General features: G+C 43.6%; 1 protein-coding gene across 5 annotated transcripts in view; it reads left to right on the top strand.

Moving 5' to 3' along the window:
* The window catches only part of USP13 (ubiquitin specific peptidase 13), a 50,277-nt gene that overhangs the window by 12,096 nt on the left and 22,384 nt on the right, over window positions 1-15,797 (top strand). For all 5 annotated transcript variants that reach the window (XR_011680858.1, XM_071437996.1, XM_071437997.1 and 2 more), the window contains exons 3-6: window positions 1,381-1,441; window positions 10,372-10,493; window positions 10,916-11,058; window positions 11,259-11,443. Coding sequence is in view for 4 of the 5 variants with exons in the window: in XM_071437996.1 (XP_071294097.1) it covers window positions 1,381-1,441; window positions 10,372-10,493; window positions 10,916-11,058; window positions 11,259-11,443 (511 nt within the window). In the remaining variant the exon portion in view is untranslated. The remainder of the gene's footprint in view (window positions 1-1,380; window positions 1,442-10,371; window positions 10,494-10,915; window positions 11,059-11,258; window positions 11,444-15,797) is intronic.

The raw sequence follows: 15,797 nt of genomic DNA, 5'->3' as shown, positions 1-15,797 counted from the left end.
TGTGTAATTTATTCATAATGTATTTGCAATTGGGTTATGTTGTTTCTTGCTGCTGCTTTTTAAAAAAGATTTAAAATACATTTAAAATAGATTCCTGGTTACTTCCTTCCCACTTGTTAAATTCCAGTAGCATTAAAGAAAGAAATATTCTGCATGCTTTTTCCAGTTCATTGAGGAATTTTTATTTTTATTTGAACTGCTGGAGTTGCAACCCTGACTTTTCCCTAGGGCTTTTCTATGTGGATAATGGATTCTGTTCTTAAATGCAGCCAAGGGGTGTTTGTCAGCATCTGCTCTTTCTAAGAATGGAAAATTTTCCTATGATGTATAAGACCCCACTGATGATTAAAGCAGTTTGCTGAGGCCAAAGCTTTAATTTACATGGTGAAGGGAACCACCCAAAATATGTGACCCTTTTGCCTGTGAAGGGGCAGAGGCAAGCATGAACTTTCCCTGTGGGCTGACAGGTTCTTGGCCGCTTCCTCTCCACCTGTTGTATCTCAATATTATTATTAAAAAAAAAAAAAAAGTTGCCTAACAACCTTGCCAGTTACACTAACATTACACACTACATCATGCATCATGTTGGCACCAAATAGCCACAGAGGCTTTTTTGATTTAATTTGATTTAATGGTGCTGTTTAATAAACAGCTTAAGGAGTGAGTGCACTGGCTTTGACATTTCCACAGTTAGTTGGGTTTTCCCTTGTAGTCTGAGGTATTCTGAACTGCAAAAGTAGTGAAACTTAATCTCATTTGGAAGTTACTGCTTTTTGCTATGGTGCTTAAATTAAAAAATACAATCAAATCCCCTACTAACAATTGCTTGAGTGTTGTCGAATTTCCTCCATACTTTCTAATATTTAGAAAATGTGGTGGTAATTTGGATTAATGGAATTAGGTGTAGATCCTGATGGAAAAGACCTTTTTTTGTGGATAGAAGAAAATGAACCCAACTAACACATCAAAGCAAAGTCGTCCTACTGGAATCAGTTGTGAAGGGTTGGATCCTTTATGCAGATAATTGCCTTTTCTTCTCTCCAACTAGGCTTTAGTCATTGAGAAATACTGTTGGGGATCTAGTGGAGAGAGGTTTGAGTGGTGTCTCTGGGTGTCTCTGCCTTGGTGGCAGAACAGCTGCCACCCCTGGTGGCTGTGGGACACCCTCTGATCAATTTGCCAGCAAGCCAAGAGTGAGGGACCCAGGCGGAGGCTCCCTCTGTCCATGGGGTGCTGGGCACTGATGAGTCCCAGAGTCAGAGGGGAGCAAAGAGCATTTGCATCCTTGCTCACCAAGGACTGGTTTGATGGGAGGGGTTGATGCAGATTTACTCTTGTCTCACTTGATGGATTTTTAATTGTTTCTTTCTCTCTTTCCAGAAGGTACCAGGAGCATCTGGTGGAGCTTTACCAAAAAGGAGGAATGCTAAGCTATTTTTAGGTATTGTGAGCAGCTGCTTTCACACAGTCCTTTTCTGACCCTGTCTGCATGTGGACTTGGGTTCTGCCCACCATTGTGTCTGGCTCTGGGGCTCCTTTTGGGTTTTCATTTCCTGCTGTTTGTTTTGGTTTTCTTTTTAACTTCTGGTTGTAGATTTTAAAGGTTTTCCAGGCAAATAAGTGTTTCTTAACCATTTTGGTGCATACTGAAAGATGTGTTTATATATACATGAAACATTTTAATGTAAAATAGATCCTCAACTATTCTAAAACAGCCTAGGCTTTGAAAGGCACTTTTTTACTAATTCTGTCCATTCTCTCTCTCAGGAATTTCCAAAAAGCACTCTTTTATAAGAATGTTGGCCCATACTTAATGTTTAGATTTGTTAGGGCCTCAGTGTGGCTCTGTTCTGCTCAGCAGCTGGTCATAGGAAGGGTTGTTACCATTTTAAACTTGTTACACAGGTAGATGTTCTTCAGTGATGTTGTGGTCTCCCCTGTAATGAATACAACTGCACATACACCATGACCATCTCTAATTCTGTTATGTCCACAGTTCTATTCCCTTGCTTCATGGAAAGCAGTTTTCTTACCATACCCATGTCATCCAAAATCCATTTATTCAGATTACCCAGAAAACCTGAGTGACTCATAAATATGGATGAGGAGAATGTGATGAAAAGCCTGGATTCTCTCTTCTCCCACAGCTTGTGGTGTTTCTCCAATTCATCTATTATTTATTGTCTCTGTATTAATAGTGAATAGTGAATTTTTCTTCAGGTAACGAAAAGGTGGAATGTTTTTTTTACAATTGCCAGCTCTTATGGCTAAAGAGAAACAATAGAATGACCTTCTGCTGGGATTGCTTTGATCTGTGGAATGTGTCCCTAAGAGGTCTTTGCAGATTGTGATTGATTAAATTGTTGTTGTTAATGTAAATAAGTCTTGCAAAGAGGGCTGAGAAAGAAAAAAGACTGAAAATGAGTCATAAAAAAGTTAAACTTGTAGGAAGAGACTGTTAGATCAGAGATGCTGCTCTAAATGCCATTTACTGCCAGTTTACATTGAAAATCATGATTGTCACTGGATGCTTACAGAATAACTGGTTCAGAAACAAAGCTGGCTGCAGTGCAGCAGTGGTTGTACAGTGTTAGCAATGTGAGTGTAAATACAAAGTACAAAAGCACATTCAAATTTTGTTCTTGCTGATCTTCTGCATACACCTGAAGGCCCCTGTCCCTGAGGTGTGCCAGCACAAAGGGTACCAGCAGAGGGTACTGTCTCTGATGTGCCACATTGAAATCCTCAAATTCCACCCTTGTGCATGAGCATTTTGTTCCCTCTGAGTAGGTCTTGAGCAGCAGTTCCAAGGGAGCTCTTGAGGGCAGTGCAGTTTCACTGGGGTGGGTTTAGGACGTGGATCTATCCCATTTCATCCAGCACTTCTGGAATCTAATGCACTTTTGAAAATGTGTCTCCTCTGGTCTATTGTTCTATGCAGCCTTCATTGCAGCCCCTGCTGGCTGGCAGTGAACTGCTACCAGGTCTGCTCTGTTCCTGGAGGCAGTACTTCCATGCTTCCACATGCATTGTGTCCACTTCTTTGGATCAGCACATATCACTGGTTTTGGCCATGCTTAAAGCAAAGAACAAAGATTATTCCTGTCCTTCTTCACAGCTGAGGAAACAAAAGCACAGAGACGTGTCTGATTTGATCATTTTGCATGTGACAGCAGCAGAGGTGGTTAGCAAAATTTGGTGTCTTATCTCTTAATCCAACATATTTTTCATTGGTTCAGAACTGCTGATCTCATCTAAACAAATTGTTTTAATTCTGTCTTTCTCCTTGTGACCTTGGGCACTATCACAGAATGGTTGGGATTGGAAGGGACCTCTGGAGATCATCAAGTCCAATCCCCTGCTGGAGCAGGTTCATGTAGAACAGGCTGCACACAATCCTATCCAGGCATATTTAATATCTCCAGAGAAGGACACTCCATGAGCTCTCCTGGCAGCCTGTTCCAGTGCTCTGTCACCCTCAAAGTAGGGAAGATTTTTTCATATTTAGATGTAACTTCCCATATTTCTGGGCACTGCTGGAGAGAATCTGGCCCCATCTTCTTGACAGCTGTCCTGAAGATATTCTGTGCCCTGATAAGATCCCTCTCAGTCTCTTTTCCAGGCTGAACAGGCCCAGCTTGTCCCCATCAGAGAGATGCTTCAGTCCCCTAATTATCTTTGTAGCCTTTCAGTGGACCCTCTGCATCAGTTCCCTGTCTTTCTTGGGCTGGGGAGCCCAGAACTGATGGAATACTCCAGGTGCAGCCCCACCAGGGCAGAGTAGAGGAGGAGGAGGAGGAGGATGATCTCCCTTTTGATCTGCTGGCCACACTGTTCTTAATGCCCCCAGGATACCTCTGGCCTTCTTAGAGGACACAAAGGCACTTTGCTGGCCCATGCTGAATTTATCCTGGCTGGTACAACCCAGGTTATGTGACCTGCCAGGTAGGGCTTACCCTGGCAGACAAAACCAGACAAGGATCAGTGGCTAACTCCAGCATCTCTCTGTTCCTCATGTCTATCAATAATTCTCTGAAGGCCCAGAGCTTTAAGCTTTGTGTACAAAGTCAATCCAGTTTGAGCATTTGTTACATTGCTTGTTATAATCCTCTTTGATGTAAAACTATTAAAGATACTAAACCCTTTTCAATCTCCTTAGTATTAGGAAAACATCTTTTGGATGCTCACTGATTACTTTCTAGCACTGCTGCTATCTAGTAAATGCAATAGAAACACAGGCTGCAACAGGCCTGTCAGCTGCAATGTTTATCTTTCCCTAAACATGGAAAGATTCACAGCAAAGTGTGTGTGCCTTGCACATGTGCATCAGATTCTGGGCATGTTGTGGTTTGGTTTTCTTTGGAGAAGGCTGGAGGGTGTTGGCTGTGAGTGTTCTGTGTAATCAGGAAGCATAACAGCATTGTTTATTGAAATGTATGAGCTGCCTTTAATCTGGCTAGTTTAGGTGTTGCTAGACAGTGTGGACATGACAACTTCAGCTCAGGCTGTGCAGTGTTTCAGGGAATTTGGGGTGATATTTAAAGCAGACTGTCTATCTCAGTGCCTTTTGTGTGAATAAGAAAAACTCAGTCAATGGGGTGTACTGTGATCATCCTTATGAGCTTCTGGTCAAAAGGGGTGGCAGAATTAGGGGGAAGATTCTTGTGCTGAAGGGATTGGAGGTCCAATTTTTACCATAATTACCAGCAGAGTCCCCCTGAACATACTATCCCAGGAGTTAGAGCCTTTCAGAATGTTCTAATGATGAAGAATTAATGAAATGTAAATAGTCTGGAAAGGGATTGAAAATTGGAGAAACTGAGTTTGCTGGTTTATTTAAAATTACCTAGAGTTAAGTCTAAAAGTGATTTTAAGGTGTTACTGAGTAACTAAACAATAGATGAAGTAGTCGAAAGATGCAAAGAGTACAAGAGAGGTGCTTGGAGTGTGTGTGCACAGAGATGTGGTCCCAGTTGCTGTTGCTGCTCAGAGAGGTGGTTCTGAGAGAGAGATGGGGCAGATGATTCTCTGAAATGTCAGCTCAGTTGTCAGCAGCAGTGGGAGGTTTAAGTGGAACACCAGTAAAGCAACACTTTATATTTTGTTCTCTATCATTTTGCTTTATAAATGTAAATCAAACCTCTCTTTTGAGTAGCAAAACTGCATCTACACACAGTATCTCCCCCTATTTCCTTCTCCAAAACCAACCAGCAAACACCATTCCCCCTCACCCCCAGCAAACACCTCAAGTAGATATTTGAACTCTGCATTGAGGGAGGAATCACCCCATTTTTGCCTGGCTCTGGTGCCCTATTCCTGAGCATCTGTTGGTCCATGCCAGAGCCTGGACTCCTGACTATACAGACCTGGCAGAGTGACTGTCATAAAACTTGTCCCTAGACAGATGTCCTGTCTCAGATTGGTTGCCAGAGCATCATCTGCCACTGCAGCAAGCTGTGGCAGCTCTGTTTTGAGCAGAGTCAGAGCTAACTCAGACCATCAATTAAAAGTGTTTTGAAGTCCTCAGATGAACAGCTCTGTCAGCAGATCTGTGATTGCTGCTGGGGAGAGTATCTGTGACACTCAGCAGGTCTCAGGACACCTTGGAAAGGAAAACTTCCACTTGGAGAGTCTGGGAGAACTTGCAAACTTGCTGAGCTTTTCCTGGATGGCACCTCCCTGCTGATGGCAGAGGATGGACTCACAGCTACAGTTTCCAAGTGTAAAGACCACTCCTAAGAGTGGCTGTACTGGATTTGACCACAGCTTCACTTTGTTCTCCCAGGAGCAGAACGCTGTTTGCAGTAAGGATGTTTTTGTTTGGAGAGCTTCTGAAGAGGGCTTTTACCATGAGTGCTTAAAGTTTATATTTATGTGAGTAAGCAGAAATAGAGTATCTGTATCTGTGAATGAAAAGTTGTGATGTAGGGGAACTTAAGCGTTTCCTGACAATATTTCTGCAATTTAGCCCAGTAAAATAGTGCATGTTCCCCAGCAGCAGCAGTAGAACTGATTGGCTGTTGCTTTGTAGCTTTGCCATGTGTGCTTGAATTGAGTACAGGATGGTGAGCAGATACTTACACTAACAGATTCTTAATAGTTTGCTGTTTTGGGTAGAACTGTGAAAATTAGACTAGATTAACACAGGCTAATGCTGCTGTCAAAAACAATTCTGAATTTGAATTTTTATGGTTTAATTTTGCTTGCTTAACATGTGACTATCCTAGAAATGCAAGGGACGAGGTCTTACCTAGTAGTAGAAACAACATAAAAATGCTTTGGAGATGTAGCAAGCAATTTGAATGTTCTTTTACAAGTAGTGAATCAGCCAAATGATCCTTGTAGAAAGTTTTACTTTTTATTTTTCTGCAAAGGAAAATGTTATGACTGGAAAAAAAAATTTAAAAATTCTTCGGTTTTATAATTTATCTGATGAAGCTAAAATTCAAAACAAATTAACTGAGTGAAACAAAACAAGTGCATGAAAACAAATTAACTGAGTAGCTTATACTTTGTGAAGTGCTGCTGCTGCAATTCACTATTCTTTAGAGGCAGGAAGAAATAGTTTGATTTAAAGACCCAGGTTTCCCAGCTCAATACGAATTTGTCCATTGCTTTCAGCAAGAGCAGGATCTAGCCCAGATTCCTAAGATGTCTTTCTAGGGTTTCAAAATTAGTTGTAGACTTGCTAGTCAACACCCTCATTCAATTTTCACGTTTGCATTCCCTTTCACACGCACACAGACACATCCACATGAGCAGGAAATCCTCTTTGGGGGTCCTGTCTGGAGTCTTTTATGCCCCTATTATTAGTGCAGTCAGTTGGTAACTTGTCTAAATCTGATCTGGACACATCCACTCCTCCTCTTCCCCTCTGCTGGGTTGGTTTACATTACAGTAGTGTCTCTCCCAGCTGCTGTTTTCAGTCAGTTCAGCAGCAGCACATTCTCAGCGTCACTCAGTGATGCCTTGTGAGGTGCAGTAAATTTACTCTACTGACCACTCACCCAAAATATCAGCTTCAGTTGAGCCTCTGCTTTGAGATGTCTGCTGCTTTGCTTTGCCTGCCCTCCCAACACAACACTGGCAACCTGTGGATATTTGGTTTTGGTGGCCAAAGTGCTGAGCTGAGGCTCTCAGGAGGCACCAGAATTGTGTTACTCCACTGGAAGGGAAACAATGTCCTGTGGGCCTTGACCATCAAGCTGTCACTCCTTGGAAGGATTACAGACTGGCTGGTTGTCTTGTGGCTCAGTCTCAGAACTGAGTAAAGCCTTTTCTTTTGCCTTCTACTCACAGTGCATCTTGGAAGATCATCCTTGATCAAGAAACAACTTTGAATGAAGTATAGTGCTTGAAAGTTCATGCTTTTCCATGTCTTTAGTGGTAATTTTTAATCAAATATGCTCCTTTTGCAAGTAGATTTCACCCTAGTCCTCTTTCCTGTAGTTACTCTTAGTCCTCCCTAAAATTCTGCACTAGAAACTACCTGCATATTGCACATGATGCCCAGTGGCTTCAGGGTCAAATTCTGTCCACATTTAGTGTGGGCTCCATTGCCTTCTAAAGTCACAGTCATCTGTTTTTATTACTTCTGCCCTCATGCTATCTCAGCCTTGCTGGCCCTTGCACAGGCACAGAAAATATAATGCAGCTGCAGTTTCTTACCAAACTTAACAGCTATGTTTCTCAAGCCAAGATTTAAATATATGAGTGGTGATCTGGGAGTTTTCAGGTGACATCATTAAGGGGTCCCTCTGTGCCTAAAAGGGATTAGTTTATATGGTCACCTGCTCTGTATGGAGGGATTTCAGCCTGTGACCTTAGAAGTCCATTCCACTCTTATGTACTGGATCTGGACTCTGAGAAACTGTCTTCAGAGTGATAAGGCAGTGCCTTCTAATTCCTAGTCAGAGGGAGTAGGTGTTGGGTGGAAGTGTACCAGTTTTAGGTGCTCACCTTCAAAAGGGGAGTTTTAAATCCTCATGGTGTTTCCCAGGACTGTTATGAAGCTTTGTGCATCCTGTAAAATAACAAGTGGGTGCTGCCATATCGGTATGTCAGGCAGAAGGAGTCCCATGCTGATGGGACATTGTTTTCTGCTTTTCTGCTGGTATGAATGGCATGAAGCCTGAGCAGTAAAAAGGAAATTCCCTTCCCTGCCCATTGCCACAGGAGGCTGGTGCTCCTAAGCATGTGGAGTCCTTAGATGACAGCAGATGATTGCTAATAGGATCCTCTGCCTTTCATCCCTGGATCACTGGTTCAGATGCAGGTCAGGCCAGCAGCACTGAGTCTCTGCTGTTTGGCTGCTGTCTGGCTGGGCACGTGAGCTGCAGCGTGTGTCTGAATTTTGAACACAGGGCACTGTTCTATAAGGGGCTTGCAGGTACTTTAAGTTAATGTCCAGAGCACAAGGCAATGAAGATCAGCGGGTGTCACACAAGTCCCCAGAGCCCGGTGGCTGCTGTGAGGTGGTGCCAGGTTCCCTCTGGTGGCTGAGGTACTGTGTGACCACAGTTCACTGCCTCCAAACCTGAGCTTTTATCCTCTCTGAGGAACCTCTCTCCCGTTTAGGAGGTGGTCAGTACTTTTGGCTTTGTTGTGCTGGCCACCATCAAATGTCTGGCATTAAGTGAAAATCCCCTGAGATGTGTTGTCGTGTGCACCATCAGCTTGGGGATCTTCAGTTTCCTTGTTCCACAGAGCAAAAGAGCTGTTAAAAACTGCAGCTGTGGAGATTCACTCCTGTATCAAACACAGGACTGTAATACAAACTGAGAAAGAAGCCTGGAGTAAAGTGAGGGATCATTATGAAAATGGTGTGATTTGGGGAATTAGTAATGAAAGAATGTCTCTAAAAATGTCACGCTTTCAGTGTGAGAAAATGTTCTTGCTTTTGTCTCTATGTTGAGCTGATGAGAAAGGGCTTTTTTGGTTGCTGGTGAGAGAGAGTTCATGGTGCTGGAAGTCACTGACAGTGGGTGCTGTCACCTCAGGACTGGCTGGTGCAGCAGGTGAGCCAAGAGTTGATGTTCTTCTCAAGAGCTGTTCTTTCCAGGTCAAGCTAAAATATATTTTGATACTTGTTTTATCATTTGGCTTGCTCAGTCTGTTACTGCTCTCTGGGAGCTCAATTTTCTGAATCTGGCTTCTGTCATCCTCACCTCTATCCCAAACATACATTTGAGATTTCAGGCATTCCCAGGGTGCAGTGGTTGCTGCCAATGCTCGTTTAGGATCGAGTGACTCATTAAGCATCTGCTTGTACTAGGGGGGGAATTAAGAGCCAGCTTTGGCTACTGCTCACACATCTCTTTTTTTGGTTGAACCTTATCCTGTCAGTGACTGGTACATCAGAATACAGTGGGTCTGTGGATCCCACACATGTCCAGTGGGAGAAGGATCCAGAAAATCCCGTTGTTGGCTGGGCAATTCTTGCAGTCGAATCTTGCAAAATTTCTGACATGTGCATGTTTGGTTTTCCATTTTTCATTTGTCCTAGGAAGAACAGAACAAGGTTTTACTCAGTCTTGTCACTATGTGATAATTAATTAATAATTATATTTTTCATGCAGCTAGACACACAAACACTAACCATTGAATTCCCAATATACCCTTCTGCTTCTCTATGGGTCCACATATTTCTGGGCAAACATTTTAGCTGATGTTGCTTGGTCAAGGCTCATATTTAAGAAAAGAGGTCATTCTTACACTGTAAGGAAAATGTACACAAACACTGTGGAAGGCTTGATCTTCAAAGGAAAGCTTTAGAGCTAACGAGTGCTTTTTAAACAATAGTTACCCTGATTAAGGAGTGGAGTTAGCAGGAGAGGGATACTGTTGGTGTTAGTGTACATGCTGTAGCTACTTGAGACTATGGATGAGACACAGGAGTACTTCCAGCCATGGACATCTTTCTGGGAGGAAAGGCCATAGGTCCAAGATGGATGGGAGCCACAGCACGTTTCAGACAGGTCTGTGATCTGGAAAATATGGGGTGCTCTTTTTATTTGTCCTCTGCAGTTTGGGCATGTGCAGTGCCACCTGGTCTCCATGCTTTATAGCATTTCAAGATTCTGGGTAAAAGGCACAGCAGTATGGCATCCTGATTTTGTCTAAAAGGAGCAGAATTTTGTTTGCTGCTTTGCAGAATGCAATGTCTTCAACAGTGCACTGCTTGCAGAGAGGCCAAAACATTCTCTTGAAGGATGGTGAGATTTCAGTTTAGATCAGGGTTTCACAAATATTTCTAGCTAGAGAAACCACTGGCTGATGGCAGGCAAGCAATGTTTGTAGTGGTACCCCTGTCACAGTTTTGGAACCTGGATCATGGGACAATCTCCTAACATTGCCCATCTTGTTTTCCAGATCTGGAGATAAGCAGTGATCTCAACAGTGATGACTTTGAATATGAGGATGAAGCAAAACTTGTTATCTTTCCTGATCACTATGAAATCGCATTACCCAACATAGAAGAGCTACCAGCACTGGTCAGTGGGTGTGTGGAAGTGGTTGTAGGAATTGTCTCCTGTTTCTGTTTTTGTCAAGATGGTGCCTTGTTTTCTTATGTGCAGTGCTTGTTTGGACATAAAGATTATTCTTTACCAGGTATAATAGAGTCTCAGTCATTTAAAAAAGTGATCTTTGCCTTTGTTTCTTGAATTTCCTTCTATCTCCTGTATTCCTTCCCTTACTATGGTGCCAGCTTGTCCTAGGAAAACTCACATAGCACACGTGCTTACTCTCCTGCTAAAATAATGACGACAGTCTAAAAGATTAGATGCATATTTGAGTATATAAATAGTCCTACTGATAAGCAGTTCTGTATGTGGTTAGCAATAGGCTGAATGCCAGGTTCTGTGCAGTCACTGAGTTTGTGTCAGGCTTTGACTGACATCCATTTGTCTTCCAGGTGACGATAGCTTGTGATGCACTGCTCAGTGCAAAATCACCCTACAGGAAGCAGGAACCTGACTCCTGGGAAGAAGAGCTGCAGGCATCTAAACATGCTAAAACACTTGTACAGTTAGACAATGGTGTTAGAATTCCCCCCAGGTGAGGGCAACAAAGTTTGTTCACTGTAGGCTCTCTAATTCAGTCGAGGGTAACTGAACTAAAGGCAGGAACTCAGCCCACGGTTCCCTTGCGTGACTCTGGCCTGGGCATGTGGGTTGGTTTGACCTGCCATCATGGGAGACACAGAGCTGGCTCCTGCCTTACAGACTGCTGCTGTTTCTCCCTGTTGTGTGTGGCAGTGGTTGGAAGTGCTCCAGGTGTGACCTGCGGGAGAACCTGTGGCTGAACCTGAGCGACGGCTCCGTGCTCTGCGGGAAGTGGTTCTTCGATGGCAGCGGGGGCAACGGGCACGCCGTGGAGCACTACAGGGACACAGGCTATCCCCTGGCAGTGAAGCTGGGAACCATCACTCCTGATGGAGCAGGTCAGCCTCAGGCATGCTCTGACATGAGGTACCTCCTGTGCATGAGGCTGACTGTGTGTGTCTATTACCAAGGGGGTTTGTGCTTCTAGTGCAAGTGTTTGGGTGTGGAAGTGTAGCCCCACGTTTCTCTTCACAGAGGAACGTAAGGCACATCTTCCCAAGAATATTTCTGGGATTCACATTCTCTGAACCTCAGAGAAAGAAAAGACAATTCTCATCATTTGCTGTGCCTGTGTTTGTGCAAAAGCAGAATGCAATATGGAGATTGTTTACCCACAGTGATGGTGTTTTGTTTCCTTGGCCGACCAGGGCCAAGAGTGTGTGTGTGAGTCGGGACTGTCAGCTGACAGTCACGAGATTCTGTGCAGTGTGTGCAGTTGTGTTCAGGGTTGAGTGCTTGGCCCATTCAGTTTTAGATGTATAGAACAATGTAGTATAATAAAGTAATTAATTGGCCTTCTGATAACCATGGAGTCAGATGCATCATTCTCTCTCCCTCACCAATGTCGGAGTCACCGTTGATTTGCAATATGGAAGGAAGCTCTGCGAGTCTGTGAATGTTGATCAGGGTTGAGGGGAGTGACACACACTCCATTCTGAGAAAGCCCATACCTCTTTTATCTGCTTATTTTATATTTTCCATAAATATTTTTGGAGTATTTGCATAATACTAGGCTTATAACATAACAATGGTGTTAGTCTGAAAGAACAGACTCTACAGAAACAATATTTTTTAGTTCTGCTACATTTCCTAGGACAAATGGTTCATTTTTTTGTAACAAAGAAACAACAGCAGGGTAATGAGCTTTTTAAATTTAAAAGTCTGTTTGTAACAGCATGTATGGGTTTTTTAATCATAGTGGAAACTCCTCTTTTTCCTTGTTGAACAAAATGTTGCTGAAACAGTCTAATGAACACTCATCTTCGTGGGGCTGCTGTGATGCTCGTTTGTAAAATGTGTGATGATCTTGAGAGGGGGAAAAAAGCTGTAGCTGTATCCTTGTTTGCATATTCTCCAAGTGTGATGTTCTGCAGTGCTGTTGCAGAGGGGATTATGGTGTGTGAGGATTAGATGGAATAAAAACATGAGGAGCTGAAAAAGTCATAAGCAAAGAGATCTTTTGTTGCAGCTGCATGGAGAAGTAAAAATGGAAGAACACATAGCATGATTATATTTTGGCTTTAGTGCTTATGACTACAGAAATGAAAAATTGCTGTTTAGAGCAGCCCCTTTTTTTAACAAGCATCAGTTGAGAGCTTTTCTGAGTCCTATTCAGTGTTGAGGAAAGGCAACTGTAGTCAGATTCAACCAGCTGTGCCACAAAAACACTAAGCAAAAACCATTTTTTTTTCTTTCCCAGATGGAATCTTATTTCCTTGCATGAGCCTGGCCTTGGATGATTTCTCTCCAAATCTCTCAGTTATTGAAGGTGTTTAGGATTTGCCCAGCTGTAGCTTTCTTGCATCTACAAAACAAACAGCATATTCTGTAATGCGGTTTTTTTTCAGAATTTTTTCTTTTCTTTCCCATCTTTAGCAGCAATACTTGCTTCCTTATGGCTTCTGTCCTTGTGCCTCCCACTGATCAGCTGCTTCCTCTCTTATGTGGCCTTTGGGATAACAAAGGACAGGCTGTCATCCTTCCCTCTGAATGAGAGGCACCAGCTGTTCTCCACAGACCTTTGTTCTTCTGGATGATGTTTACTTGGTTTCCCTATAGAAAAGTCTTCCCTCCCCCAGCCTTCCTTGTTCCTTCTCAGTAATTATTCTGTCTCTGATCTATATTTCTGTAGTACTCATAACCCCTTGATGGGGCTGGGTGATAGATGAGCTTCAGGAAAGCTCATCTGTGGCTGATGGTGATACAAAATCTGTCTGGTTTTGCTTCCCTGGGTTAAAGGTGAAGAGGTGATGGTACAGGAGTAATAAGCACTGGTCCCTCTCCTGACATAATTTATTCCTTTTTCACAGCAGTAGGAAGGAGACGGAGGTGGTGCCACTGTTCCACTGCCACTCACCTCATGTGTACACAGAGGAGAGCTCTTTGTCTTGCCCTGAGAAATCTGTGCTGTGTACACTGTGAAAGGTTCCTGAGCTTAGCCCCATTTTGTAGCACTCTGTCAGCACACACATCTGGGATCAGGGCAGAGACTGAACCAAGCTTCTCTTCCACTCTTGTACCTTGGACAGGACACACCAGGGAGTCATAAAGGTTGTTTTCCTCAGTAGGCTGAGCACTGGGCAGGCTGTGCTGCCTGCTGCCTCTCTGACAGTGCCACTGGATTTTATTTCCAGTCACTGTGAGGTTGCTTGTTTGGAATAGATTGGAGCATGGAATTGGGCACTGGCAGTGGCAAACCCCTTGTGACTGTTCCTTGAAGGAGCTGCTTTGTGGATGCTGATCTATCTTAGCAGTTGTCAGGTACTTTTGGGGATATCCTGAGCCACTTCTTTCTTTAGGGACACTGTTACCATTGCCTGTTACCATCTAAGTAGGAAGGAGAGATGTCTGAACAGCCAGAACACGTGTAAGTCTTGAGCTGTGGAAGAGAATGAAGTCAAGCAGCATGGACATTTTTATTTTCTTAAAATAATATGGATCATAAAGACTATTACCAGGAAAATACTATTATCAGGAAAAAGTTTTCCACCCAGGGGATGGTTGGGTACTGGAAAAATCTCCCCAGGGAACTGGTTACAGCACCAAGCCTGAGTTCAAGATGTGTTTGGGCACCACTCTCAGGCACATGGTGGGACTCTTTGTGCATCCTGCGTAGGGTCAGGAGCTGGACTGGATGATACTGATGGGTCCTTCCAACTCAGCACATTCTATGACTTTTTTCTCTGTTTAATAATATTCTGTGTTGCCTGTCTCAGATTTATCTTGGTGGGTTTTTCCCCCTTCCACTCCTCCCTTTTTCCCCTTTCTCACTCCAATGACACCAGGTTCTCGTGTGTCACATTTGCTGACTTGTCTACATTCCTCACCTACCAGAGTCTGTATGACAGCATTGCACACCTGTGTTTGCAGCTCTTATCTTCTACCTTTGATTTTTGAAACAAGTGAATTCTGTCCTTTTCCCATGAATTTAAGCTACACAGCAGAAAGCACTGAAGTAAGGCATGAGCTGGGCTTGAGCACAATGTCAGTCTCATGCTCTACTCCTGCTGCTCTGGGCCAGTAGTCCCAGGTGATTTGCTCTCTGCGGTTGCCAGAGCAGAGGGTAAACAATATCCAAAGCTTCCACACTGCAAGCAGTCACCCAAGCTCTGTTGCTGTGTAATCTCACTCCATGAGGGGTTTGAACTTTCTGGGATCCTCTGGCTGTGCTGTGACCTCAGCAGAAAGCTATGGGAACGTTGTGATGCCATGTGTGTGCATGAACAGTCATGTCTTCTGGGTGCATTTGCTACCACACAGTGGAATCCCAGCAGATGGGCAGCCACAGCCACGCAAATGCCACAAAGGTCACGGGCACCAATGTTAGTGGGGCATCTGCTGGCTGGTCAGCAGCTGGCAGCACAGCTCAAAGCACAGCTCCCTGCTCAGAGAGGTTTTCCATAGCACTGGTCAATGTTAGAAGTTAATGTTTGAGTTCTTGGCTAACCTTCAGTCTGTCATTTCAGTGGGGGTTTGCTACTAGCACACCTCAAGGAGAGGTCTTTTGGGTTAAAAAGACCATTGACTTTTGTTAAAGGGGTGGGCTGAGTCAGAGCCAGGGACTGCAGCTGCCAGGAGAGGCCAGGGTGAGGAGCTTCCAGAAGTGATATTTGTGCTGTGAACAGCCTTCATCTGTGCTCCTGCTATCTCCTCCTGAGTTTGCTTCTTTTCCCTTCTCCTGGCTAAGCTTTCCCTGCCAGCCTAGGTCTGGTCTTATGGAGCAAGGTCACTGTGAGAAGCTGCTGGGCATGGAGGGAACGTGCCTGAGGGAAATGCAGGGAGGCTGGCACAGGGGTTCTGGATTTTGGTATGAGGAGACACCAAAGCAGTCATTGACTACAGAGGTACAGAAAGCCTGTTCAAGTCTTACCAGCGCATCTCTTACAACTTCTAGCCTTGTATGATGCCTACAGCTTTATTGTTATTTGTTCATGTAGGTGAAACCTGCTCTGAACTCAGTGTCATTATAGGAGTTGATGGGTAAACTCTAAAAGAGAATGTTTTTACTCTCGATTTTTTTTTTGTCCTTCTTTTGGATTTATTAAACTTGGTTTCATATTGAAAATATCATCATTAGGCATGCTGCTTCCCTTCACAATCTGAACTTTGCCCTGCCAGAATATTTATGAGCTTTTACTTAAGGCTATAAAGGTCTATCATAGAGAACTGAAATCTAAATCTCCCATACAATAA

This window comes from Agelaius tricolor, unplaced genomic scaffold (genome assembly GCF_023055355.1).
Source record: "Agelaius tricolor isolate 1412-34295 unplaced genomic scaffold, bAgeTri1.0.p SCAF_12, whole genome shotgun sequence".
Lineage (NCBI taxonomy): Eukaryota > Metazoa > Chordata > Aves > Passeriformes > Icteridae > Agelaius > Agelaius tricolor.
This window is presented reverse-complemented; position numbering and strand designations above follow the sequence as displayed.